General features: G+C 43.3%; 1 protein-coding gene across 3 annotated transcripts in view; it reads left to right on the top strand.

Moving 5' to 3' along the window:
* Positions 1-25325, top strand: part of LOC118079699 (E3 ubiquitin-protein ligase RNF213) — a 104299-nt gene that overhangs the window by 59888 nt on the left and 19086 nt on the right. For 2 of the 3 annotated variants that reach the window (XM_088661465.1, XM_088661464.1), the window contains 21 exons: positions 66-202; positions 825-920; positions 2171-2289; positions 2810-2926; positions 6260-6342; positions 6994-7141; positions 8537-8672; positions 10232-10423; positions 10804-10943; positions 11740-11885; positions 14148-14366; positions 15323-15504; positions 18933-19053; positions 19369-19469; positions 20783-20965; positions 21450-21607; positions 21695-21791; positions 22074-22188; positions 23273-23486; positions 23951-24141; positions 24673-24795. In XM_088661465.1, coding sequence (XP_088517591.1) covers positions 66-202; positions 825-920; positions 2171-2289; positions 2810-2926; positions 6260-6342; positions 6994-7141; positions 8537-8672; positions 10232-10423; positions 10804-10943; positions 11740-11885; positions 14148-14366; positions 15323-15504; positions 18933-19053; positions 19369-19469; positions 20783-20965; positions 21450-21607; positions 21695-21791; positions 22074-22188; positions 23273-23486; positions 23951-24141; positions 24673-24795 — 3018 coding nt within the window. The remainder of the gene's footprint in view (positions 1-65; positions 203-824; positions 921-2170; positions 2290-2809; positions 2927-6259; positions 6343-6993; positions 7142-8536; positions 8673-10231; positions 10424-10803; positions 10944-11739; positions 11886-14147; positions 14367-15322; positions 15505-18932; positions 19054-19368; positions 19470-20782; positions 20966-21449; positions 21608-21694; positions 21792-22073; positions 22189-23272; positions 23487-23950; positions 24142-24672; positions 24796-25325) is intronic. The other variant, XM_088661466.1, reaches the window with a different exon arrangement.

The raw sequence follows: 25325 nt of genomic DNA, 5'->3' as shown, positions 1-25325 counted from the left end.
TTTAAATGTGGTTTGAACCATATTCTTCCCCAACCCCTGAAACTCACTTTCTTCTTTCCTGTTAGATTTCTACTTTTTCCAGGCTCCTGACAGCAGCAGATACAGAGACTTTGAAGGCAGAAGTACAAGGCGAGTTGGGCAGCCTCAAAGTTCTGTTCTTGCAACAGTTTGACACAGAATACTCATTTTTGAAAGAGATTCGGTGAGTGTCCAGTGTCCTTATAGACATAGCATGGTGTTCAGCCAACTTTTATTCAGAGTATACCTGAATCTATTGGACTTAACTTAGTCCTGTTTATTAATTTCAGTTGGTATACCCTGAGAAAAACTTAGTTGAATTCTACATGATGGGTTGCATCCAATCCTAATCCTACTCAAACTAGACACATTCAAGTAATAGACATGACTAATTTATATTAATTAACTTCAGTGGGTTCATTAACTTCAGATTAGAACTTGGTAGGCTACAACCTTAAATTGCCTGCAGTGCCAGGGGACATCTGTGTCCTCCAAGCTGCAGCCAGTAGCCTTTCCATTGACTTACACTAAGAATATTCTCTTCCATAAACCCTATTGAGGCAAGTATGCCCAGTCAATTAGGAACAAACAATATGAATGATTTTGTCAGGCAGATGTTTTTTCAGTTTTATTGTTAACCTGTCTTCATTACATTGGACTATAATTACAAGATGACTTCTTTTATGTGTATTTAATGGCACTGAATTTTACTTCAATTATTTTTTCTGCTTTCTTGCTAAATAAAAAGCTTTTAAACAACACATACATCCAACCATTTTTCTGCAATCTTTGGGTTTTTCTTCCAGCAATTTTCTAGATGCTACACCTGGAAGTAAAATCCTGATTATTCAGACACACTTTGAAAATGGATCTCTCAGTGCCCAGCTCGTTGCTTCAGCCAGGTATGTTGCATGTTAAGTGGCATGCCTGATGCATTTTTCAGTGTTTTAATTAGAGCAGTACTGAGTACAGGGCTAATAGTCATAGGTGACATATAGTGTGTATAAAGGGTTGTTGTTGTTTTTTTCCAAAGTCTAGCATAAGCTCTAAGAAATATAGGGGAGTGAAAATTGGGCAGAGGTGACTAACCATGGGTCAAATGAAGATGTCAACCCAATGTGTGGCAGCTGTGAAAAAGGCCAGTTCCATGCTAGGGATCATGAGGAAAGGAACTGAAAGTAAAACTGCCAATATTATAATGTCATTATACAAATCTAAGGTGCAACTATATTTGGAATACTGTGCACAGTTCTGGCCTGGTTGATCCAAAAGCAATACAGTGGAACCTCCGTTTTTTAATGTAATCCGTTCTGGAAGTCTGTTCGACTTCCGAAATGTTTGAAAACCGAGGATCAGAGGGCAGCTGGCAAATCTAATTGGAAAAAACGAGAAACACGCCTTGTAAGCCATTCCAAGGCATGTTCAAAAACAGAAGCAGTCACTTCTGGGTTGTCAGCGTTAGGCTTCCAAAACGTTTGGCAGCCGAGACATTGGACAACCGAGGTTTGACTGTATTGCAAAGTTTAAAAAGTTCAACAGATGGCTGAACTTCTCACCATGAGGAAAAGTTGTAGCATTTCAGACATTTTAGAAATGGTGAGTAAATGTACATACAATTATGTGTGGCATGGAGAAAATTGATAGAGAACAGCTTTTCTCCCTCTTTCATAATACTACAAATCACGGGTATCCAGTGATGTCAGTTGTTGGGAAGATTTAGGACAGACAAAAGAATTGGCTCCCACAAGTGGCACTGGTGGCCACTAGTTTATGGAGGCTGAGGCTGCCAGTGGCTGGTAATCCTGATGGATATGTAGTACCTCCCCTGTGGAAGGCAATATGCCTTATGAGAATACCTGTTGTGCTCAGTTCCTTCTTACAGGCTACCTATAGGCATTTGGTGGGCCACAGCAAGAACAGGATGCTGTACTAGATGGGTCATTGTCCTGATCAAGTAGGCTCTTCTTGTATTCTTATGGTGTATGTAATACATAGTAAGCATCCTAATACTTTATGTTGGATGGAGTGGAAATGTAAGCTTCATGAATACTGAAATAACGATGGGAGATGTTGATTGATTAGTGGGTGCTTTATGATGGCTATTTAACCCTGCCGCCTGAAACTGATGGAAGCCCTTTTCTTCCCCTTGCAGATACTCAGTTGTTAACGAAATCAACAAAGCAGATCAGGGTGAAACCTCCGTGTTTGTGTTCTTCATCACTAAACTGTCACGAGCTGAAGGAGGAAGTTCCTATGTAGGATTTCAAGGAGGTAGAACTATCTGTGTTCAGAAATTTAGAATAATTACTGGAGTGCATTTTTTATTATTAATCATCATCATATAATATGCTAACAGTGGACTTGTGCTGAGTTATGACGGACATCTAGCCTTAATTTCCCAAGGAGCTCAGGGCTTTGGAACGGGCTGGATGACTGCTAGTCAGGTGGTGTAAGTCTCAGTCCAAAAGCGACTGAGCGCTGCTGAGAGTGCATAATCACACTTGCCATGTGGCGGTGGCAGCTGCAAACAAACCTTACTTCTCTGCCACCATTGCCTTGTTAAACCACCCAGCAGAGCTCTTCTGGATGATGAACAGCTAACCACCTTGAGGAGTGCTGTAATGGATTTACAAATCACGTTGTGAATAAAAAGTACCACAGATAGGGCAGGTCCTGTAGAGGTGCACAGAGAAACATCAGTTTGAGATTCGTGGGATCAGTTTAAGTTACTGCAGCCTGACAATGTAAAGAGGTCCGACAACCAAGAAATTCTCTTGTTTTCTGTTGCTAGGGTTGTGGCAGTCTGTGCATATTGATGACCTGAGGAAATCCAAGGATATTATCTCTGATGTAACTGCCCTGAGAAATGTCACCATCAGCCAGCTTTTTTCTGCAGAGCCTCCTGAAAGTAAGAATGTGAATATGCATGTTGAGAGACAGTGCACAAGTGAGAAAACATCTAGGCATGTCTGTATGTCTTGTGTTTTATATATGTATGCAGCATCAATTTTTGACGGAATAATTTGAGGTTTCACTGTTGAACCAAGGTCCCACTGGAAAGAGCCTAGATTCTGTTATATATAGTGAATTGTTAGAACTGTCAACTGTACCCCTTAAAGGCCTTAAAACTCTGGGAAACTATAGAAGTCTACTTTTCATATATTTGAGAATTCTCATTGAAAATTCCATGTTGGTGACATTGTATACTGACACAGTTGTTCTATATGACTTCAAGAGTGACACAATTTTGCTGGTGGGGATGTGAGGTGTGAGGAACATTCAATTCTAGTGAAAAAATTCTGGTAAAAAAGTTCTGGCCTAATCTGTATCAGGAAGTATCCACTATCTTAAAGACTATTGTACAAATTACCCCGTATCTTTTACTTCTAAATATATGGGATGGTCATACTCAAGACCACAATCTAAAGAACTGGGTATGTGACTACTGGTGGCAGCTACGATATCCATAGCACAAAAAGAGGAAGCCTTTGCAGGGGCTGGAAATTTCTTTGTGATATAAAAATGTATGGAACCTGTTGATCACAGAAATGATAAGCCGTAATATCAAGGGCGTAGCCAGGATCAAAACTAGGGGGGGGGGGGCAAGCCATGATCATTCAGTGGGAACGTGGGCGGGGCTACAGGGCCAGCTGGCCTGACGACATCGTGGTGGCGGCAGCGGCGGCAGCGGCCACCTTGTGCTTCTGGGGCTGGCAACGGCGGCGGCTACCCTGCTTGGCTGGAGAGGACGGGAGGGTCGGGCAGGCAAGAGGGGGTGACAGGGTGGGCGAGGGCAAGGCAAGGCACGGCCACAGTCACGACGGCTCCGAGGCGTTGCTGCATATCAGCATAATATTTCAACCATGTTGTGGGTTCAAGCCCCACCTTAGGAAAAAATTCCTGCATTGCAGGGGGTTGGACTAGATGACCCTTGTGGTCCCTTCCGACTACAATTCTATGATTCTATTGATATATTGCCATAGCATATGCATCATTCTGCTTTCTTGAATTGTCCTACTCCTAGGCATAGCAGCCAACGCCTAGAGGCCTAGGTGCCTCCCCCCCCCCAAATACTAGTAAATACCGTTTGTGAAAGAGTCATCCCCCCCATGTTGATGGGCTTTCTATGTGGGGCTTATCTGCCCCCCCCCCATATTTTATTAAGAATGGAAGAGGGAGGGAAGGAAGGAAGAAATAGAGAGAGGGATAACTCATATTTGTGGGTGCCTCTGGGTGACGCTGTGATGCTGGAACTCTGCAGCAAGAGGACGGGAGGGTCGGGCAGGCGAGAGGGGGTGGCAGGGCGGGTGAGGGCGAGGGAAGGCACGGCCGCAGTCACGACAGCTCCGAGGCGTTGCTGCATATCAGCATAATATTTCAACCATGTTGTGGGTTCAAGCCCCACATTGGGGAAAAATTCCTGCATTGCAGGGGGTTGGACTAGATGACCCTTGTGGTCCCTTCCGACTACAATTCCATGATTCTATTGATATATTACCATAGCATATGCATGATTCTGCTTTCTTGAATTGTCCTAGGCATAGCAGCCAACTCCTAGAGGCCTAGGTGCCTCCCCCCCAAAAAAGAAATTACTGGTAAATACTGTATTTTAAAGAGTCCCCCCCCCCATGTTGATGGGCTTTCTATGTGGGGCTTATCTGCCCCCCCCCCCAGTATTTTATTGAGGATGGAAGAGGGAGGGAAGGAAGGAAGAAATAGAGAGAGGGATAACTCACATTTGTGGGTGCCTCTGGGTGACGCTGTGATGCTAGAACTCTGCAGCAAGAGGAAGATACCGGTACACCTGTACAGGAGCCTTGTAAGCAGCTTTCTCTCTGCTTGATTTACAGCAGGCACGTCCAACAGGTAGATTGTGATCTACCAGTAGATCACTGGATGTCTGTGGTAGATCACTGCTAGATCACTGGCACCCCTAAAAAAAGCTCACCCAAATTTTTCCTCCTCCCTAAAAAAAGCTGAACTATGACCTGAAGCCCTAAACAAAAATGGGCCTCCCTCCCTCCTAAAAGAAGCTCAACAAGTTTGACCTAAACCCCCCAAAACAGGGCTTCCCTTCCTTAAAAAAACTCAACAGCTTTGACCTGAACCCCCCCAAAGGGGGTAGATCACTCCCAGTTTTTAACTCTGTGAGTAGATCAGAGTCTCTTGGGAGGTGGCCACCCCTGATTTACAGTATACAGATGCAGGAGGAGGGGCAGACTGGAACACCAATGCTTTTTATAAACATCACTGTGTCTATCAAAGCTACAGCCCCCCTTCTTATTCACTTCCTTTTAGCCTTGCAGGGCCACCTTAGTCAAATTGAATCCTCTGCACCCTCATTAAATCACCAATAGAACTGTTAATGCGATCCCTGAATGCCCATTAACAACTCCCACTGAATAACAATAGGGTGAATAGGGTGGACCTTGCCTGAAGGGATATTCTGCTCCATTGTCTTAACTGCTTAAGTACTGGTAGCCACTTTGCTTTATTTATTTGATGTGTTTTTGTTACAGCTGTGTTCCTGTAAGAGCAAGTGGAGAGCTGCTCTTGCTAAAGCAAAGCCCTTTCCACTTCAGTTTTTGGAGGGGCAAAGTATTGGTTATGGTCTGTAAAATACAATAATTTTTTGCTTCTAGGGGGGGCAGCTGCCCCCTCCTGCCCCCCCTGTCTACACCCATGCGTAATATAAAGGTTTCCAAAGGCTTAGAAGATCCAGAACATTTTTATACTGAGTGCTTGGACTTGCATTTGTACCAATACAACTAACCTCCAGGACTCTTTAGTGCCACTGGTACAGAAAATAAGGAGCTCTTAACATTCCTGCTAACTGGTGTCTCCATCACATCTTCTGGTTTTGTTGACAAATTAAGAGAGTGGATACATTGCCCTATCTGTCGTTTCTGATATTGCTGTATTTTAAAATTTGTTATTGCTTGTTTTGTATATCTCACGTATAATGGAATAAAGTAAACAAAAAACTAAAGCTAAAGGAATGCACCTGTTAAGAGAAAGAAGAAAATACATTACTGTAGACTTTGGTAATACCCAGTAGTAGCCAATGTGGTGCCATCAAAATGTTGCTGGACTACATCAGCCCCCACCAATCCAGCCAATGATCAGGGATGGTGGAGTTGTAGTCCAGCAATAACTGGACAATGTTATATTGACTATTCTTGCCCTAAGTCTATCAGCAGGCAACTTGCATCCCTGTATGACACCTTCTTTGTTGTTGCAGCTGTGATGATAGAGGGAATCGAAGAAAAGGAAGATGAGATCGGGGTGGAAAGGTCAGCAACATCTGAAACCCAAAAGCTGACTGTAAGTTTAGATACAATGTGTTTAATTCTATCCCTTGTTTCTTTGGGAGTAGATGGAGCCTATTTGTGCCTGCTCCATGAATCTCTGATACTGAATAAAGTTTCTTACAGACATTGGGAACAAACAACAAAGCACTTCCAATAACATGATTCTTTTAGTCTTCTCTTTTAATTCCCCCCCTGTCTCATTCTAAATTATATGGGAATACTAATCCCATTCCAGTCCCCCCCCCCCTTTAACAATATACTGCATTTGTGCTAGCCTCGTCCTCTTTACAGGGAACATTTATAATCAAGCCACTACCTTCCTTTAATCACCTCCAGAAGAATTGAACTGAAAATATCACCTCCCCTATAGCATTCACTCTATCATTGCTTTGCCACCTGCTTTTGCTAAAGAGCCATGGACGTTACTAGTCACCAACCTTTAGCAATATATATTTTGGTTAGCATAACAACATGACTGGCTCTTTTCTTTGTGTTATCTGGATGTGACTGCTCTTTTCTGAACAGATTTCTTGACAAAAGTCCTGCAAGTAGGAACTCCAACAATTACCATATGTATTCTTTCTTTAAGCTTGTGGCTTGGACTTTGGTTTGCACTGTTGCAGGATACTAATCATCTTTTTCCTTCCCTGCTGTTCCTGGAAAGACCCAAGTCTTGGACACCACCATTCTTCTACGGAGCTGTGTACAAAGAGCTGTGGGCATGCTAAGGGATCAAAATGAGGATGCTAGCCGCAGTACTAAGAGAATTGAAATCCTCCTTAGCCTTCTGTCTCAGGAAGATGACTTAAAAGGTATGAAGGGCTAGAAGCACTTGAAAGTGGAAGACATTTTAAAGGAATATGCAGGCCCACCTCCCCAATCTGATTTGGGTTGGGCCCCAGTTTGGACCAGATTGATTTGTTCCACAGATCTGGATCACAATTTGTAATTTTGGATCTCCCTCTCCTGCAGCAGGGACAGGGCGACTTGCAGAGCTGATGTGTGGGGAAGCGACTTTAGCTGCTGCTCTGGCCCAGACACCAGCTGTTAGGCAGGATGCCTCAGCAAAGCCCCTCTCTGCCTCAGGCTTGTGAGGAGACCCCAGAGCCCAAAAGGGATATCTTCTTTGGGCCCTGGGGAGGGTCTCCTTGCGAGCCAGGACTCTCCAGTAGGGCTTTGTTGAACCACTCGGCTGGGGGGGGGAGCCTCCTGCCCCCCAGCTGAGCAAGCTCTGATGCCTCTCAGGTTCACTCAAGGTGGGGGGTGGGCTTCATTAAACTGCTCCGCTGAGGTGCAGGCAGCCAAGCGTCTGCCTGACCCTCATTGCGAAGTAGTTTACCCTCCCCACCTTTAGTGTCTGTGAGTATAATAATTTCCAGCTGTATAATAATCTCCGGCTGCAAATTGTTTTCCCCTCAGCACGCCAGGCACTGGTGACAGAGGGACTTATAGCAGTGGTGATTTCCCTCGCAATATACTGCTGTGTGAAGGCGGCGTTGCGCTATGGCCTTCAAACCGGTCCTGGGCGATATATCGATCCATCGCCCAGGCCTACTCTCCAGGGTGCTCCCAATATACCGTTTCCCCTAAAATAAGCCATAGCCACAAAATAAGCCATAGCAGGATTTCTACGCATTTGCGAAATATAAGCCATACCCCGAAAATAAGACATAGTGATAGGCGGCGCGCAGAAGAGAGCGCCGAGGGGAATAAAAATAAGACACCCCCTGAAAATAAGCCATAGTGGGGGTTTTTGAGGAAAAATAAATATAAGATGGTGTCTTATTTTAGGGGAAACACGGTATGTGATTTCAGTTACATGCACAGAGGCCAGAAACATAACCCCCATGTAAATTGGGAATTGTCTGTATATTTTGTAATATTTGTTAATTTGTGGGTTTTTTAAAAAGTATTTTAAAACTGTAAAATACCTTCACAGAATGATGGGATAAAAATGCAATAAATATATATATATTCATGTCCTAAATAGATTTTCCATATTTTATAATAGAATATTGATAAAGGTAGCTGCTTAACTATACAGCCGTTCCTGCAGCTCTATAAAGTATAATTTAATTGGGAACATTCATAACAGAAGAAGGGGGAAACTAAAATTAATTTGCACTGTGCAGAGATTTTGCTTCAGAACTTGAAATTTAACCATAAGTAGTGTCAGTTGGCAAATTTTATGCTGTCTTTTCCCTCAGCCTCCTTCCTGAAGATAACAAAGACTCGCCTGTTAAGCCTTTTGGGGAGGCAAGAAGAAAATGTTTACACCATGAAAGAGTGGGTACGCCGAGAAGCATCAAACCTCAATGCCCTCCAAGAAGTAGGAACTTTCAGGTATGCGCAGTAGTTTAATCACTACACTTTTGCCAGCTGTAAAAAAGATAAGTCATTATCCAGGGAGCTCTTTGCACATACACATTTAGGATATTTTAAGTGCACATGGAGGGGATGCTGATTTTACTTACTTGCAACTGTATCAAGTGCTGCTTCAGAGGGGTCCCCTGATCTCTAGGTGTGTTTGCAGGAGCCTAAAAAGCTGTGTTCTTCTTGTAGCTCTTTAGATCTCAGCTGTTAGTTGCAATTCTGGAATCGGTTAAATGGACCTAACAACCCCACTGTTTTCAGTATATTGCAGTGAGTGTAACTGGGTACAATACTGGAATCAAAAGCGTTCACTGGAAGCTGTGTTAATATTTGGCTGTCTTTCAAAGGATTTGATTCCATTTTTGCTGGTACCATTAAACCTGGAAGTAAAACATGTATTTACTTTGCTTCAAAGACACAATTTGACAGGTTCTAGGAATAGTTGAAATGCAGAATTAGGTTGATATATAGTGGTCCCTCGACTTACGAATTTAATCCGTTCCGAATGCACATTCATAGGTCAAAAAGTTTGTAAGTTGAAAAAAGCAGTTTCCCATAGGAATGCATCGGAAATGGAAAAATTCGTAAGTCGAGTAAACCGCATCTAAAATTCGTAAGTCGAAAAAAACCCATCTAAACTGCAACGGTTTTCCTTTCGGATGTCGAAAAAAAGTGTGGCCATTTTTTTTTCCATTCGTAACTCAAAATTTCGTAAGTCGGGTACTTCATAAGTCGAGAGACCACTCTGTGTGTGTGTGTTTGTGTGTGTGTGTGTGTGTGTGTGTGTGTGTGTGTGTGTAGCTTATTTATTTTATATACCGCCCTTTATCAAAAGATCTCAAGGCAGTTCACAAGATAAAAATACAAGATAAAAGCATAAATAAACAGAAACAACAACAAAAATACCTCCCCCCCAACCAAACACATTTAAAAGGCTGTAGAACAGGGGTCAGCAAACTTTTTCAGCAGGGGGCCAGTCCACTGTCCCTCAGACCTTGGGGGGGGGGCGGACTATATTTTGAAAAAAAATATGAACGAATTCCTATGCCCCACAAATAACCCATAGATGCATTTTAAATAAAAGGACACATTCTACTCATGTAAAAACACCAGGCAGACCCCACAAATAACCCAGACATGCATTTTAAATAAAAGGACACATTCTTCTCATGTAAAAACATGCCGATTCCCGGACCGTCCGTGGGCCGGATTGAGAAGGCGATTGGGCTGCATCCGGCCCCCGGGCCTTAGTTTGGGGGCCCCTGCTGTAGAATGTTAATCAGCCAAAGGCCTGATTGAAGAGGAACATTTTTGGTGGGCGCCTAAAAACATATACCTTAATGAAAACACCAGATGAACGTCCCTAGGGAGAGCATTCCACAAGCACTTTTCTCCATAACATTCTCCCTTGAGATGTTTCTCCTTTGAGATGTTCCTCCCTTGAGATGTTCAGAATGTTCCTGAAGGAGTGTATGCCTTTCTTAATATTGAGTATTGCCTTTTTGTTTCCTTTACCTCTCTTGACGCAGAGATACCCTGTGGAAGCGGGTCCAGAGTGTGGTGACTCCATTTATGGCCTATATATTGTCTGTCCTAGACAGTGACTGCAACCTAGACCTATTGGTCAAACCAACAACAGAAAAGTGTGTGAAAGCTCTGTGGATATTCATCTTCAATGATCTCAAGCTGCTGGACATCCCTTACATGATGGGCCAGAACAAGTAAGTGGCATAAAGAAGGCATGAATGGTTGCAAATGAATTGATGGCTTGCAAAAATGTGAATGGTAACATTTTGATTCCATGTGAGGGACCTATCCTAAAAGCTGTTTATTCAGTTAGCCAAAAGAACATGTGCCAGTTGTATGCCATGATGTTTTGGCAACACATTTCTCAGTGGGCATGACTTACGAGTCGGATATAGCTGCTGTTTTCCTCTCCTTAAAGGAATAATGTTGTGGTTATCAAATGCTTTTTTGAGAACTCAAAACTCAAGGATTGGTAAACATAACTCTTTCTAAGTGCTGAAACAAACATTGAGCTTCCTACTTAGTAATGGGATATCTCTAGCTTGCTAACTTAATTTACCTGTGTCTTGCCCAGTTCCCAAACTGAAACTATTCTGGTGCAGAGCTACTTTAAGAATTCAACAGGTGCTGGCAATGAAATGCCCTTCAGCTGGAAGATAAAAGATTATTTGGAAGATCTTTGGGTTCAAGCTCAATACATCCCTGGTGATGAAGGTGAGAATCCAGAGGGAACACACAGAGAATTATCAGTAGGAGGGATCATAGATTGGCTTGTGTCTCTCCTCATGTGTAGATGAGCTTTCTACACATGCATCTATAACCTGGGAAAACTCTCTCTGACAAACATTTGTGAGGGGAATATGGGGGTGGTGTGAGAGAATGTGAGGCTAGCCTCTACAGCTCTGTGGACCCCCTCAACACTTTCATTCATTGAGGGGTTATTTGTCCCCTCCCACATGGAAATAGCCAGAAGCAGCTTGTAATAATAATAATAATAATAATAATAATAATAATAATAATAATAATAATAATAAAAAATTTATTATTTATACCCCGCCCATCTGGCTGGGTTTCCCCAGCCACTCTTGGCAGCTTCAAGCAGGATATTAAAATACAACAATCTATTAAACATTAAAAGCTTCCCTAAAAACAGGGCTGCCTTCAGATGTCTTCTAAAAGTTATGGCTTGAGGGGTCACGCTAAAAATAATTTGGGGTACTGATGACTACTAAAAACATTGCTAAAATGAGACACAGTTCTGCCCCCTGCTTAAATCTTTGCCCAAAATTGGCATGCCAGGCTTTATATTAAAATAGTTTAAAAAGTCTTAGGAGATTTAGCAGGGAATCTTGACCAGCCACTGTAAACAACAAAGCAGTCTCCAGTGTTGTGGGAAATTGATAAGAAAATTATACAGCAACATGCTTTAATAAAGTAGTACTGGTGAGATGCTATAGTAATTTAAATTCTCATTTAACTTAAATATTCCCATTCTACTATTGTCCTACAGACAGATTTGTAAGCATCTTTCAGAAGAAACCACTGGGGCAATATATTGCTGATCTCCCTGAGGAAGAGAGGGGGCACCTTTTTCACTGTTACGTCCGAGACTTCATCCTCCTGACAATGGGCGTTTCTTCTAATAAGGAGCTAATGGTAAGTGCCGCAACACGAGACATCAAGATGCTTAGAACATTGTGTGTGCCAGTTGTAATGCCCAGGAGTTGTGTGCTATAGTGTTTGACTGAAACACATACTTCAGCAGCATATGGCTGGCATTTGATTACCACTAAAGTAGATGAATATCATACAGATATGGAATGTGATGGTGATTGCACACCTTTGTTTTATTTGAATGAAGAAAATTCAAGACTGCTTGAAAGCTCATGTTGCTAGATCTCAACAAGTAGGGTTTTCTCCCCACTTCCCTGTCCTAGCTGTTCCATATTCAGTATTCTCTCACTGCATCAGCTGGGGGATCTTGAGGTGTGGCTACTTCAATACACCTGCACATATAACCTGTCCTGGATTTATCCCTTAGGATGACCTAAAAATGTGATTTCGACTTCCACCCCTTGGGGATGTTTCTTTGGGTTGAAATGATTACAACACTAGAGGGGTTTCTTCCCTTTCCCTTTCATTTTACAGTAGCATGGCAAGTAGGTAAAGGTAAAGGGTCCCCTGACCATTAGGTCCAGTCGTGACCAACTCTGGGGTTGCGGCGCTCATCTCGCATTATTGGCCAAGGGAGCCGGCGTTTGTCCGCAGACAGCTTCAAGGTCATGTGGCCAGCATGACAAAGCCGCTTCTGGTGAACCAGAGCAGCACACGGAAATGCTGTTTACGTTCCCGCCGGAGCATTACCTATTTATCTACTTGCACTTTGACGTGCTTTCGAACTGCTAGGTTGGCAGGAGCTTGGACCAAGCAATGGGAGTGTGGGGTTTACTCATGAGTGTAGGGAAGAATAGGGAAGGGGAGGGGGAGACAGACAGACACTTTGACCTGCAAAGCTCTGGTTCGAAAAGGGAGAGAGAGAGAAGGGACCCCTCGACCCTTCGCCCAGGCAACTTTAATCACACAAAAGAATTGTGTCATAGAATTCAAAACAACCAATCAAATGCATCAACACATCCCAAAAGGGTATCACATGGGAGAGGATCAGGTAGCAGAGAATACTTGAGGAAAAACCAGGAAGGCCTTTCCTAGGCTACAGATCTATCTGCACTACAAAGCATGCGAACAGGAGCAGAGGCAGGAAATCGTAAAGCAGTAAAACACACAGGAACCTGTGAAAGATAGCAGATCTATATCAAAGGCACTTTGGACCTTTTATGGTAGGGAGGATGCTGCAAAGGGGAGGAATGCAGATGCCTTTTGCCTGTATGCACCAAATGGTTGTGCTTGCCTGAAACCATCTCAGATTGAAACGTGATTTTCCAAGTATAGAGAAATGGAGACTTAATCATCCTGTGGACTTTATATCGCAAATCACACATTCTACCGTGTTTCTCATATTATAAGACATGTCTTATATTTATTTTTCCCTCAAAAAAACACACTATGGCTTATTTTCAAGGGATGTCTTATTTTTTTCCTCCTCCTCCTGCTGCGGCCGGCATTGCTGCTGCGCCTATCACTATGTCTTATTTTCGGGGTATGGCTTATATTCCTTGAATGCTTAAAAATCCTGCTATGGCTTATTTTATAGGTATGTCTTAAAATATGAGAAACAGGGTATAACCCAGGTGGAAAAAGTGACATAATGAATTATAAAATTCAAGTCATCCTCTTCAACCACACACATAATCATAAATCTATGATTTCTTTCAATAAATCCCTGGGATGCTACTGCTACACGGGAGCTCACCCCGTTGCGGGATTCGAACCGCCGACCTTCTGATCGGCAAGCCCTAGGCTCAGTGGTTTAACCCACAGCGTCACCCACGTCCCAACATGGCCAGTAGATCAATGCACAAAATATCCCCTCCTACTTTATTTTGACTCTACCTTCAATCTACTGGAAAATTCCCTTTAATAGAAGTTTCTGACAAGTTGTTTCCCCAGTCAGGTGGTTCTTGGAATGAAGCGGCCCAATAAAGGCATTTGCATCTAAAGAGGTTTAATGTCTGTCTTCTGTGTTCAGATGAGCTTACCAAAAATTAAACTTTGAAATGTGTTTTCAGGTAAACTAGCTCCAAAGTGTACACACCCAACTGCTATAAACAAAAGTAAGAAAATGTCCTGCAGGTACCCGTAGAGTGAGATACATTTTACCCCAGTAATACAAGCATTTGTGATTGAAACAGTTTTCCTGAATGTGTTATAATTCTAAAGATAAAAGTCTCACCTACATAAGAACCTGTAGATATTACCACACAAGATTTGCTTCCAGTGACACTGTTTTTCAATTTCTAGTTGCTGCAGACAGCTCTCTTATCATGTATGGAGGAAATGAAGGCGGCTTCTTCCAATGCAGAAGAGAGGGTGCTGCCCCTCCCCTGTATCCATCTTTGTTACCATCAGTTTAGGAGTCGTCTGCAAAACCTTTCCAGGATTCTTGCTGTGTACCCTGATGTGTCCAATGCTCTCACTGAACATGTTGAGAAAGGAGACAGCTTCTTGCATCACCAAATGGTAGGAATCATATTGGGTGGGTGGTAACATTTTAGTCCTACTAGAAAAAGTGTATTTTTAAAATGTATGGGGAAATGCTAATATCTTTTAAGGGCGATTGCTAAAAGTCACACAAGGCTTTAACATTTGTGTGTCGTATTTGTTCTTTGATGCTCTGATAATTAGTCTCTTGTGTAAATACAGTGGTACCTCTGGATGCGAACGGGATCCGTTCCGGAGCCCCATTCGCAACCTGAGCAGTACGGAACCTGAAGTGCCGAATCAATGCATGCTTGCCGAGTGATTCAGCGCTTCTGCGCATGCACAAATTACCAAACCCGGAAGTAACCCCTTCTGGTACTTCCGGGTTTTGCGCATTTGTATCCCGTGATGTACACATCTGCAGCGAACGTAACCAGAGGTATGACTGTACATACAATCAGCACAAACCACAGTCTCCTTACAAGTGCAGGAATTAGATTGATCCATGATAGGGAAAGCTTACAAATGAAGTAGGATTCCAATGAAAATTCCTTGCTAAACAAGGTGTAAAAGGTTTAATGTAAATTTAGCAAGTGATTAATAAAATGCACATCTTAAAAAGAAAGACTAAAGGAATGTGTCTGTTCTGTTTTGCCAAAAACAAAAAAACAAAAACCCATAACAGAAAACAAAGTGGAAATGTTTTTCACCTTTTCTCTTGATATAATCAGAATGGAAGTCAGCTATGAACATTGAGACTAATACAGAAGAGTCATGATCTGCTTATTGAGTTAGGAATGTGGATAGTCATAGTTCAGCTTGAGAGCAGGTTCTCACATTTTCCAGATTGGCAGTTGAATTATTTATTCTGCTTAATGAAAGGAGAAGAGTCATAACTTGATTTTTCACACCTGATTTTTAAAAAATGAAGTAAATGTTACTATTATTTATTGTCCATGTCTGTATTAAAGCCCTGTTCATGCCTGATTGCTTAGGTTCTGGATGTGCTTGCTGCAATTGCTTGCACTGAGATGTTGGAAGAAAAACTGTTGAACTGCAGATCTCGAACGTGGCTGCAGGAGGTGAAGAAGCTTCAAATGCCAATTGAACTTGTGTGTACAGCAAACTACATTCAAAGCAATGGGAGCCGATGTGACCAGCTGCTCCAAGAACTCAGGTAGGTCACGTGGACCAAACTGGAGGTAGAGGAAACACTGGAGAGTTTGACTCAGGTGCCATCACCAAAGACAGGCTGCCATCTGCGTTGAGGCAAACAGACTCAGCCACCCCATCCCCTGTAGGTGTGTATAATAATAATAATAATAATAATAATAATAATAATAATAATAATAATAATAATACCCCGCCCATCTGGCTGGGTTTCCCCAGCCACTCTGGGCGGCTTCCAACCGAATATTAAAAACAGTACAGCATCAAACATTAAAAACTTCCCTAAACAGAACCGCCTTCAGTTGTCTTCTGAAAGTAAAATAATTACTTATTGCCTTGACATCTGCTGGGAGGGCGTTCCACAGGGCGGGTGCCACTACCGAGAAGGCCCTCTGTCTGGTTCCCTGTAACCTCACTTCTCGCAATGAGGGAACTGCCAGAAGGCCCTCGGTGCTGGATCTCAGTGTCTGGGCTGAACGGTGCGGGTGGAGATGCTCCTTCAGGTATACAGGACCAAGGCCGTTTAGGGCTTTAAAGGTCAGTACCAACACTTTGAATTGTGCACGGAAACATACTGGGAGCCAGTGTAGATCTCTCAGGACCGGTGTTGTGTGGTCCCGGCGGCCACTCCCAGTCACTAGTCTAGCTGCCGCATTCTGGATTAATTGCAGTTTCCAGGTCACCTTCAAAGGTAGCCCCATGTAGAGCGCATTGCAGTAGTCCAAGCAGGAGATAACTAGAGCATGCACCACTCTGGCGAGACAGTCTGCGGGCAGGTAGGGTCTCAGCCTTCGTACCAGATGGAGCTGGTAGACAGCCGCCCTGGACACAGAATTAACCTGTGCTTCCATGGACAGCTGTGAGTCCAAAATGACTCCCAGGCTGCGCACCTGGTCCTTCAGGGGCACAGTTACCCCATTCAGGACCAGGGAGTCCTCCCACCTGCCCACCTCCTGTCCCCCCAAAACAGTACTTCTGTCTTGTCAAGATTCAACTTCAATCCATTAGCCACCATCCATTCTCCAACTTCCAAACACAATCTTCTTGCTTGGAATGAGCAACATGTGAATGATGTTTTTACTATGTATTTCATGCGTTTATCCTGTATTTTTATGCTGTGAACCACCCTGAGATCTTCAGATGAAGGGCGACATAAAAAGTTAATAAATAAATAATAATAAATAAACTCCTCGCAAAACAAGGAGTTTGTTTGGATTTTACTAGAGGACCTTAAATTAAGTCAACATGGATTTCTGAGGCAAGAAGATGTTTGGGAATGTTAGAGGACAGGACATGCAGAGAAATATTTTATCCAACATTCTGCATCATCTTTCTACCCTGGTTTTCTTAGCTAAAGTATGAGATGCTAGATATGCTAGAAAGAGATCTTTGTTTTCTCTTAAGCCAAGTACAGTGGTACCTTGGTTCTCGAACTTAATCTGTCCCGGAAGTCTGTTCCAAAACCAAAGCGTTCCAAAACCAAGGCACACTTTCCCATAGAAAGGTAATGCAAAACGGATTAATCCTTTCCAGACTTTTAAAAACAACCCCTAAAACAGCAATTTAATGTGAATTTTACTATCTAACGAGATCATTTCTTGGTTAGGGTTAATTTTAGGACTGGGTTAGGGTTAGGGTAAGGGTTAGAATTAGAATTAGGGTCAGGGTTGTTTTATGTTTTCTTGTGATTTTGATTCATTTGTGGTTGGTTTTCTGGGGAGCACCTGGCTGCCTTCAAGTGGTGCAGGGGCCCCTAACCTGTTGCTGCTTGCATAGGAGCAGGAGCTGGATCGGGGCTGCTCAGCTGAGGAGGTGCAAGCTCAGTCACACTTTCCATTGAGGGGTTCGTGGGTGCACTCCCCTCAAGGGAGAAGTTTAAAGGAGCCCCCACCTCAGCATCAGAGCCCCTGCACCACCTGAAGGCAGCCAGACTGAATAGTTGCTGGAGTCAGGGGAAGTTGAGGCAGCCCGGAAGCTGCATCTGAGAGCCCCTGCACCACCTGAAGGCAGCCAGGTGCTCCCCAGCTGAGCTGCCTGATCCCACTCCTACTTGCGTGAAAGCAGGAGTGGGGTGGGGATCTCTCAGCTGGGAAGGGAGGCTTCGTGCTGCCTATCAGAGCAGCCCTGCTCCTGCTCCTACTTGCCTGCAAGCAAGAGCAGGCTGGGTGGTGGTGGCGGTGGTAACATCTCTTACCTGGTTGCTTGCCACCCAGCCCGGCTTTCTCTCACTCAGCGCCGGGGCCATTGGCGACTCCCGGGGCTGGAGGAGTAGGTGGTTGCCGTGGCGGCGGCTGCCTGCTCACTTGCTGGAAAATGGAAGTGTAGCACTCAAAACAGAAGTTATACTCAGAACGGAAAATGTTTGGCTTCTGAAAAACTCATTTCCGGGTTTGAAGTGTTCGGGTTCCAAGTAGTTCGAGAACTAAGCTGTTCGAAAACCGAGGTACCACTGTATAGACCAGTGTTTCTCAACCGCTGTTCCGTGGCACACTAGTGTGCCGCGAAACGCTGGCTGGTGTGTCGCGACGTGCGGCGACGAGAAGGGCGATTTGCATTGTCACGTGCCTGGCGGCCGCCAATATCCGACACTGACCCGCCGGAAAGGAAGCCGGCCGGGTCACGACGTGGGGCGAGCGCAGCTCTCAACAGCCACCACCACGGGAGGGTGGTTTTAGACAAACTTAAAGAAGCTGGCTGGATGAGCTCAACCTGAAACTTGCTGAGCAAAGGATTGTGCTGGCAGAGAAATCAGCGGCTTGTGAAGCCTTATTACAGGAGATTGCAACCAACACAGCAATTGGCAAGTGTTTCTTACAGTCATAATTATATAGTCAATATAGGGCGGCACAGACTTAAATTTTTTAACTTTTTTAATGGTGGTGTGCCTCGTGATTTTTTTCATGGAACAAGTGTGCCTTGGCCCAAAAAAGGTTGAGAAACACTGGTATAGACCATTAATTCCCAGTATTAAACCAGCAATTTGGGAGATGACTGTCCAAAGCCTTTTGCTTTCTTTCCTTACAAACTCTTGATACAAGATCTTATTTAAGGAGTTCTAATGGGTAGAACTATGTGAGATTGCCAGCAACCTTGATTAATATTCAAGTTTGTTTTGATTTCCTGTGCCTCATTTAGACAAAATGCCTCCTTTGTCGAAAGTCTTTCCTGATATACTAAATGGTTATTACATTGGTCTGCCTCTCTACTCAATAAATCTCACTCACAACTTGTAAATTCCACCTGTTTTAGTAGCAGAATTTATTTCCTGTTGAATTGTAGGTGAACTGTAATTCCACCTCATCCACCTGCAATTTCTATCCAGGCTCCAAATTCCTCAAAAATGGTCACACATTTTCTCAAGTTGCTGTTTTTGAGCAAACATTCTTCTGAAGAGCTGGGCAGGTTGTCTAATTCTTGACTTCCTCCTCAACACAGGAGCCAATGGAATAGGATTTTCTCACTGTCCCTCTTCATGGAACATGTGCTCCTTGGAGTAGAAATGCAGATTCCAGAGGTGAAGAAGCTGGTAAAAAAGTTCACCTCACGCCTTGGAAAAGTAAGAACTCTGTTCTCACTTGGTGCAAAGCATCTCTTTATTGTACTAAGGAAGTAAGCAACATCCTTTTTATTTTTATTTTTTTAACACAGAGCATCAACATCATCGAAAATTCAAGAAGGCAAAAAACATAAAACCTGAGAATGGTTGTATCAAAAGCATTCAACACAAAGACCATAAAAGAGCAGTGTTATTGTAGTTATTGTGGTGATAAGTGTGTAAAACCTAGTGGAACAGGATAGTTTTATCTGTATGTTCCTATACATTTTAAACTTCACTTTTGGAATGTGATACTATTGCTTTTGTTCTTTTTAGTGTTTTCAAGGGGATTCAGACATTAAAACCCATAACACATTCTCTGCAGTCATGGATATCCTATGTCAGTGCAAGGAGGATGCCAGTTCAGTGTTTTGCAGGTAATGCCTTTAGGATGAGCCCATTTCATTTTATGAGAGTGGGATCCTGGAATTGGTGGCAGGCTGTGTAATCCTGTACTCGTTATGATTAGGACGGTGAGAGAAATGCTGCTACCAAGCCCAAATGACCTCAATAGTGCAAATTCTCAGGCATCCCTGCAAGCAGTGGTTCAAGTCCCTTCATGCTCGCATGCACTCTTGGAACATAGTGCAGAAAGGGAAGAAATGAGAGTCCTCTTAACACAGTACTCACATAGCTCCCCGTGCAGGGGCATACAGACCTGCTGTGAGGGAGTGGCTCACCAAACAGGGCAGAGTACATGGGAGAAGGGGTAATATGGCCCCACACACATTTTGCATGCCTAGCAAGAAAACCCCAGTCATGACAGAGGTAAAAGAGCAGGAGTAGTTTCTTAATCGCTCAGCCACAGCAATAGACAGGTGTTGGATATGTCATGGGGCATTTGCCTTTTGCTCCCATCCCCAGCGTCAGTGCCCACCTATGGATGCCAAGAGGGCAGGGACTGCAGGAGGAGCCACTGGCAGAGGAACAGGGGTGTAGGGGGAGCGCACCGCCCCCGGTGGCATGATCCCCGCATGCTGGGCGCCACACTCCCACAGACGGTGCAACACGCCCCCAGGACATGCACCACACCCCTACGGGCAGTGTGCCATGCCCCTGGCACACGTGCCACCCCCCCAAGAGTGTGCACCAGCCATGCCCCCACCTTCTCTCCACCCCACCCCACCCCTGCTGGAGCTTGAAGCTCCACCACTGGGAGGAGCTTTAGACAGATGGAACACCACACATTTTATATTTAAGAGTACAACCCCATGATTGTTTGTATGTTTTGGAACATGCTGTATAGACTGCATGGACCAACCCACCCTTTTGGCTCATTCTTCCTCTTGGCTACTAACATCACACACACCCCATATACACACCTTGCTATTTTGCCCAGTAAGCCGGTTCTGCCTAGTAGCATTCCTGCAGACCTCCCATTCCTCTCTTCCTTCCTTCCCACCCTGATGTAACTGCCTCAGACATGTCAGCAGCAGCACCCTTCCCTCTTGTGTGCCTTGAGACCTCCCAACTCATAGTCAAAGGAGCACTTTGTGTGCAGGCATCATGGGAAGGATGCCAGTAACTGCAAAATATATAGGCACCTTTGATGACTCAAGAACAGCAATGGAACAGTCAAATAACTTCATGTAGCTCCTAAGCCAGTTTCCTTATTACTGCTCTGGGCAGTGAGCTATAATTAAATATACATTAAACCCACATACTGTACATGTTTGTGTTGTATTCACAGTTATGGTTTGAGGCCATGTCCAATTTGTTTGGAAGATCCTAGGGAGCCAGTTCACCTTCCTTGTGATCATGTGTATTGTCATCATTGCATAAAACAACGGCTGGTACCAGGAGAGATGTGCTGTCCATTTTGCAAAGTTGAACTACCAGATGACTATTCTCCCAAAGTATCTGAGGAGATCCGGTAATGCCTTATTGATTGATTGATTGATTGATTGATTGATTGCATTTATATCCCACAGCAGTTGGTAGTTCTGGTGATAGGTTCAGCTTCTGGCCCTTAATTTCTGAGGATTTAATCATTCCCTCTATTATCAATGTTTGTTGGGGCGGGGACAGTATTTGGGTAGCTAAAATGGCATAATTCACACACAACAAGGTGAAATTTACAGGTTCAGGGGAATCCCAAGGTTTGCAAAAGTACATAAAGCCTTTAGAAAAATAGCGTAAGGAGCAGCCCTTCAAAACATACCAATGTGTAATGAAATAGTGTATCCTTAAAGGCATGGCTAGTTGGATTGAACCCTAAACTGGACCTTATTTGTTGGTCCAACTTATATCACTCTGTTGGCCATGCATTTTTTTTAGCATTGTCCACAAACTATGTGATGCAAGTTCTGCAGTCGACTAGATAAGTAATTCTCCCCTATTCTCTTCCACCACCACAGTGTTGCCATTAAAAAAATGACCCAGTTCCGCAAGTGTTGCAACAGTTTTTTCATAGAGCTGGTTTCTACTATGTGCTTCAAAGACAATGAGCCCCCAGAAAAAGCTGTGATCCAGGAGCTGCTGAACCTCCTATTTGTTCACATGCCGCCTTTGAAAGGTATGTTCGTGTGCTCCCAGCAATTTGCCTTACCCTGAACGTATTGACTTCTTCATGTCTCTGTACCATGTTTCATTATTTCTTTAGGTTCAGTGTACACAAAAACTCTATCCCCCTTTAATGACGTGGTGGATAAAACCCCTGTAATCCGTTCTGTGGTGCTAAAGTTGCTTCTAAAATACAGGTAAGGAACTTTTAACTGGGATGTGCAAGTTGGGGGCAATATACCCTGCTTCTCCTTCAGTGTTCACCCCACTGATACCTGCTCTGGTTTCCTTGATATCTTAGTGGTCCTCATATGAGTTCAGCTATTGCTTTTCTGAAACTCTGAAGGCTCTCCCCCTTAGCCCTGATGTACAACTTCATCTGAATGCATACTTCTGACAATGGAGGTCTCCTTTCATTTTTAGAATAGAGAAGCATGTCCCTTGTTCATTAATAAGGGGAGGTTTCTCTTTTTCTATAGTTTCAATGATGTGAAAGTCCATGTTCAAAAATATTTATCAGAAGCAGAATCAATATGCAACCCAGACAAAGAAGACAAGACAGTACTGTACATGCTGTTTGCCAGCTGCCTTGAGGTAAGTATATTTTCCCCATAATTTTTCAAGGTACCTCCAGATGTTTTGAACTCCCATCAGCCTCAGCCAGCATGACCCAATTGTCAGGGACAAAGGGAGTTGTCTGAAAGTTTCCAGATTGAGGAAGGTTCCTGTGCTGTGCTCCCTGTATACTTTCAGTTTCTTTTTGCTTTGCCAAAGTCTCAGGCTGTGTGGCTTTTCAGAAACAGAGATGCAGTATCTATAAGGCCAGTTCTGCCTGTATACATGTACAGGAGAGCAACTGATTAGACTAGATTTTTTTGATATCTGGTCTAATAAATTGCACCAGTCTATTGTCTTCTGTGAAAAAAAAGAAGCAGGTACAGTAAGAAAAAGAGAGTGAACAGGCTGATATGCCTCAGTGTGACCAAGTGAACTCTGCTTGAGGAATATTTAGAAATATTTGGCATGCTTCTTAGTACTTAAGCCTCATGTGGTCCTTTCCCCCACTTAAGCGAAACTTGAATAAAGAACAATTAGGAAAACCTTCCCTGCCTAATTAACCAAAGTGGTTAAAGAAGGGTAAAAGCAAAGCCTCTGAAAGGGAAGCCATTCCTTAGAGCCTTCAATATATGCATGACAAAATCAAATAATTATGTCCTCACTGCAGAGGTTTCAAATGCCTCTGCAAGTTCTGCCTTCTGAAGTGGATGACTAGGGTCTCTGAAGATTCTCCCTACAATACTAAGGGCTTATCCACACCTCCATTTGCCACTTCCCCTGAGAAAACCCACAGTTTGGCGTTGAATCAGAACTAACAGCAACTGGGTTTTCTGCAGATTGCTGTTTGTTTAGATTTAGTGCTAAAGAGCTGGTTTTCCATGGCAAGGCAAAGACAAAAGCCTCTCGGTTTTGTGCCTACAAAGCATGGGGCAAACAGAAAACTGTTTGGACCTTTACTTTCTAGGCGTGGGACAAGGGGAAACATGGGAAAACCCTGAGCACTTTATTTTCTAGAAGTGTCAATGCACACAGTAATAAGAAATGCTTCATTCAACAGATTTAACAAAGATTGGTATGGTGAGCGTGAGCAATAGCTGGAAAGCATTGTTCCCTTTTTCAGGATTCTATGTGTGAGAAATTTGGAGCCTCAGAGAAAAGCAAGGCAAACTGCCTGAGAGAAGATGGACACTTCCTAACAAACTACATAAAGCAAAGCAGGAGCAGCCATGAAACCTCTCAAAGAGTCACCATTGAGTACCTGCAGGGAGTGGCCCACACCCGCCTGTGTATGGATAGGGCTGCACAGCTGCTGTTTGAACTTCATGGAACTTCAGGCAAGTGGGATTCTGTAAAACTGGAATAAAATGTACCAAATAACTGGTGTATGAAAGAGTTCCTGCTGCTAGATGAATTACAGGATGGGTTTATCCTTTGTGTCCATATTTAACAGAAAAATGAAATACTGGTTCTGTGCTTCTGTTGTCTTTTTCCTGCCAGTAGATTTGTGCTCTCTTTTGAATGCAAAGCTTTGTGTGACATTTGTTAACCTCAGTGCTTCTGAAAGTGTTGGGTCAAGGTAGAGTCCAGTCAAAGATAACTATGGGGTGTGGTGCTCTTCTCCGCTTTCAGGCCAAGGGAGCCACCATTTGTCTGCAGACAGCTTTCTGGGTCATGTAGCCAGCATGACTAAACTGCTTCTGGCGCAACGGAGCACTGTGATGGAAGCCAGAGTGCACAGACACATGTTGGTTATTAATAACTTAGCATAAATCGGAAGCATTTTCTGTTCTCTCTCCAGCTAGTAGTCAAGAAACAGAGAAGCAACGCTACCTGCAAAAAGTGAAGCAGTTCTGCAGTCAGATTCAAAATGACTGGTACCGAGTTTACCTTATCCGCACACTTACTAAACAACATGGGATGGAGTTCACACAGAGACTTTCTAATGAATCCGAGTTTAACTGGATATTTCCAGCAGAAATAATTCAACAGGTAGTACAGCTCTATCTTGAGCACTTACCATCTTATTAATTATTGGGCAATAGTTTGGAAAAAGTAGAAATGGTCAAATAGTGTGTATGTTAAGAAGGATTTATTTTTTTAAATGAATGTGTTTTGCTTAGGCTGAGAATGTGATGACTTGCCCAGAGAGGGCAGTGATTAAATGGAATCAAGGTATGACAAGGGCATCTTTCAGTGATGCTTTTAAGTATAGTGAATCCTGCTTTGTACCAAGGAGTTCATACTGAATGACCCATGGATCCTTTCATAGTGATATGGTATTCATACAATTTGCTTTGATGTTTGCATATTTCTTATCTATGGTTTATTAGGGTTTTTACACATTGCTATAATAGAACAGCAGAGTCCCTTTCCCTCCTCTCAGCTTTCTTCCATCCCCCCAACCTCAATCCCTCTTTTATTTTTTTTAAGCAACAGTGTTTTCATGTCTGATATTCAGTTGTATCACATGCTGTACAGTTTCGCCTTTTAACAACTAACTCTTTGTGCTCTGTGCCTCAGAAATTTCAGTCCAGTCAGATTGATCAGTTCCTGGTACATGGCGAGGACTACAAAGTGGTGCGTGATGCTTTGGGAAAAGCAGTGATAGAATGCCAGGCGGGTGGCATTGCAGCAACCTTGAAGGTACAGCTATTTAATTCTGGCCAGCACAGCTCTTCTATATTGACATAAAGAGGACTGTAGCATTTAGGATTTCATGTGCTTCTGGTGATTTTCCATTCCTTGCTTCCATGTAGATCTGGGCTGTATTAAAGTGGTTTTCGTGCTTTAAATTGTCCCAAGCTGTATTCTTATACTTTCTCCTAGGGCTTATCAGATTGCAAACCTTTATTGCATTGACTGGAATGTTAAGGCTAGCAAATAGGATCTGAGCTTCAGTGTAATGCATGTCATATTAGAAACAGTGACTCTACTATAAAATCATTATTAGTGGCTGATTTTCTTCACAGTGCCATTTCATAGTGTGCTTTTATATATTGTGTTCCATATTGGGGTGGGGCTACCTATAGGGAGAAATTTGGCAAACTGAAATATGTTTGCTATAGCTGATAGGACCTTAAAACGTAACGGTAAAGGTACCCTCGACCATTAGGTCCAGTTGTGGACGACTCTGGGGCTGCGTGCTCATCTTGCTCTATAGGCCGAGGGAGCTG

This window comes from Zootoca vivipara, chromosome 2 (assembly GCF_965207765.1).
Source record: "Zootoca vivipara chromosome 2, rZooViv2.hap1.1, whole genome shotgun sequence".
Lineage (NCBI taxonomy): Eukaryota > Metazoa > Chordata > Lepidosauria > Squamata > Lacertidae > Zootoca > Zootoca vivipara.
Note: the sequence above shows the minus strand (reverse complement) of the source record. Positions and strands in the feature narration are given on the sequence as shown.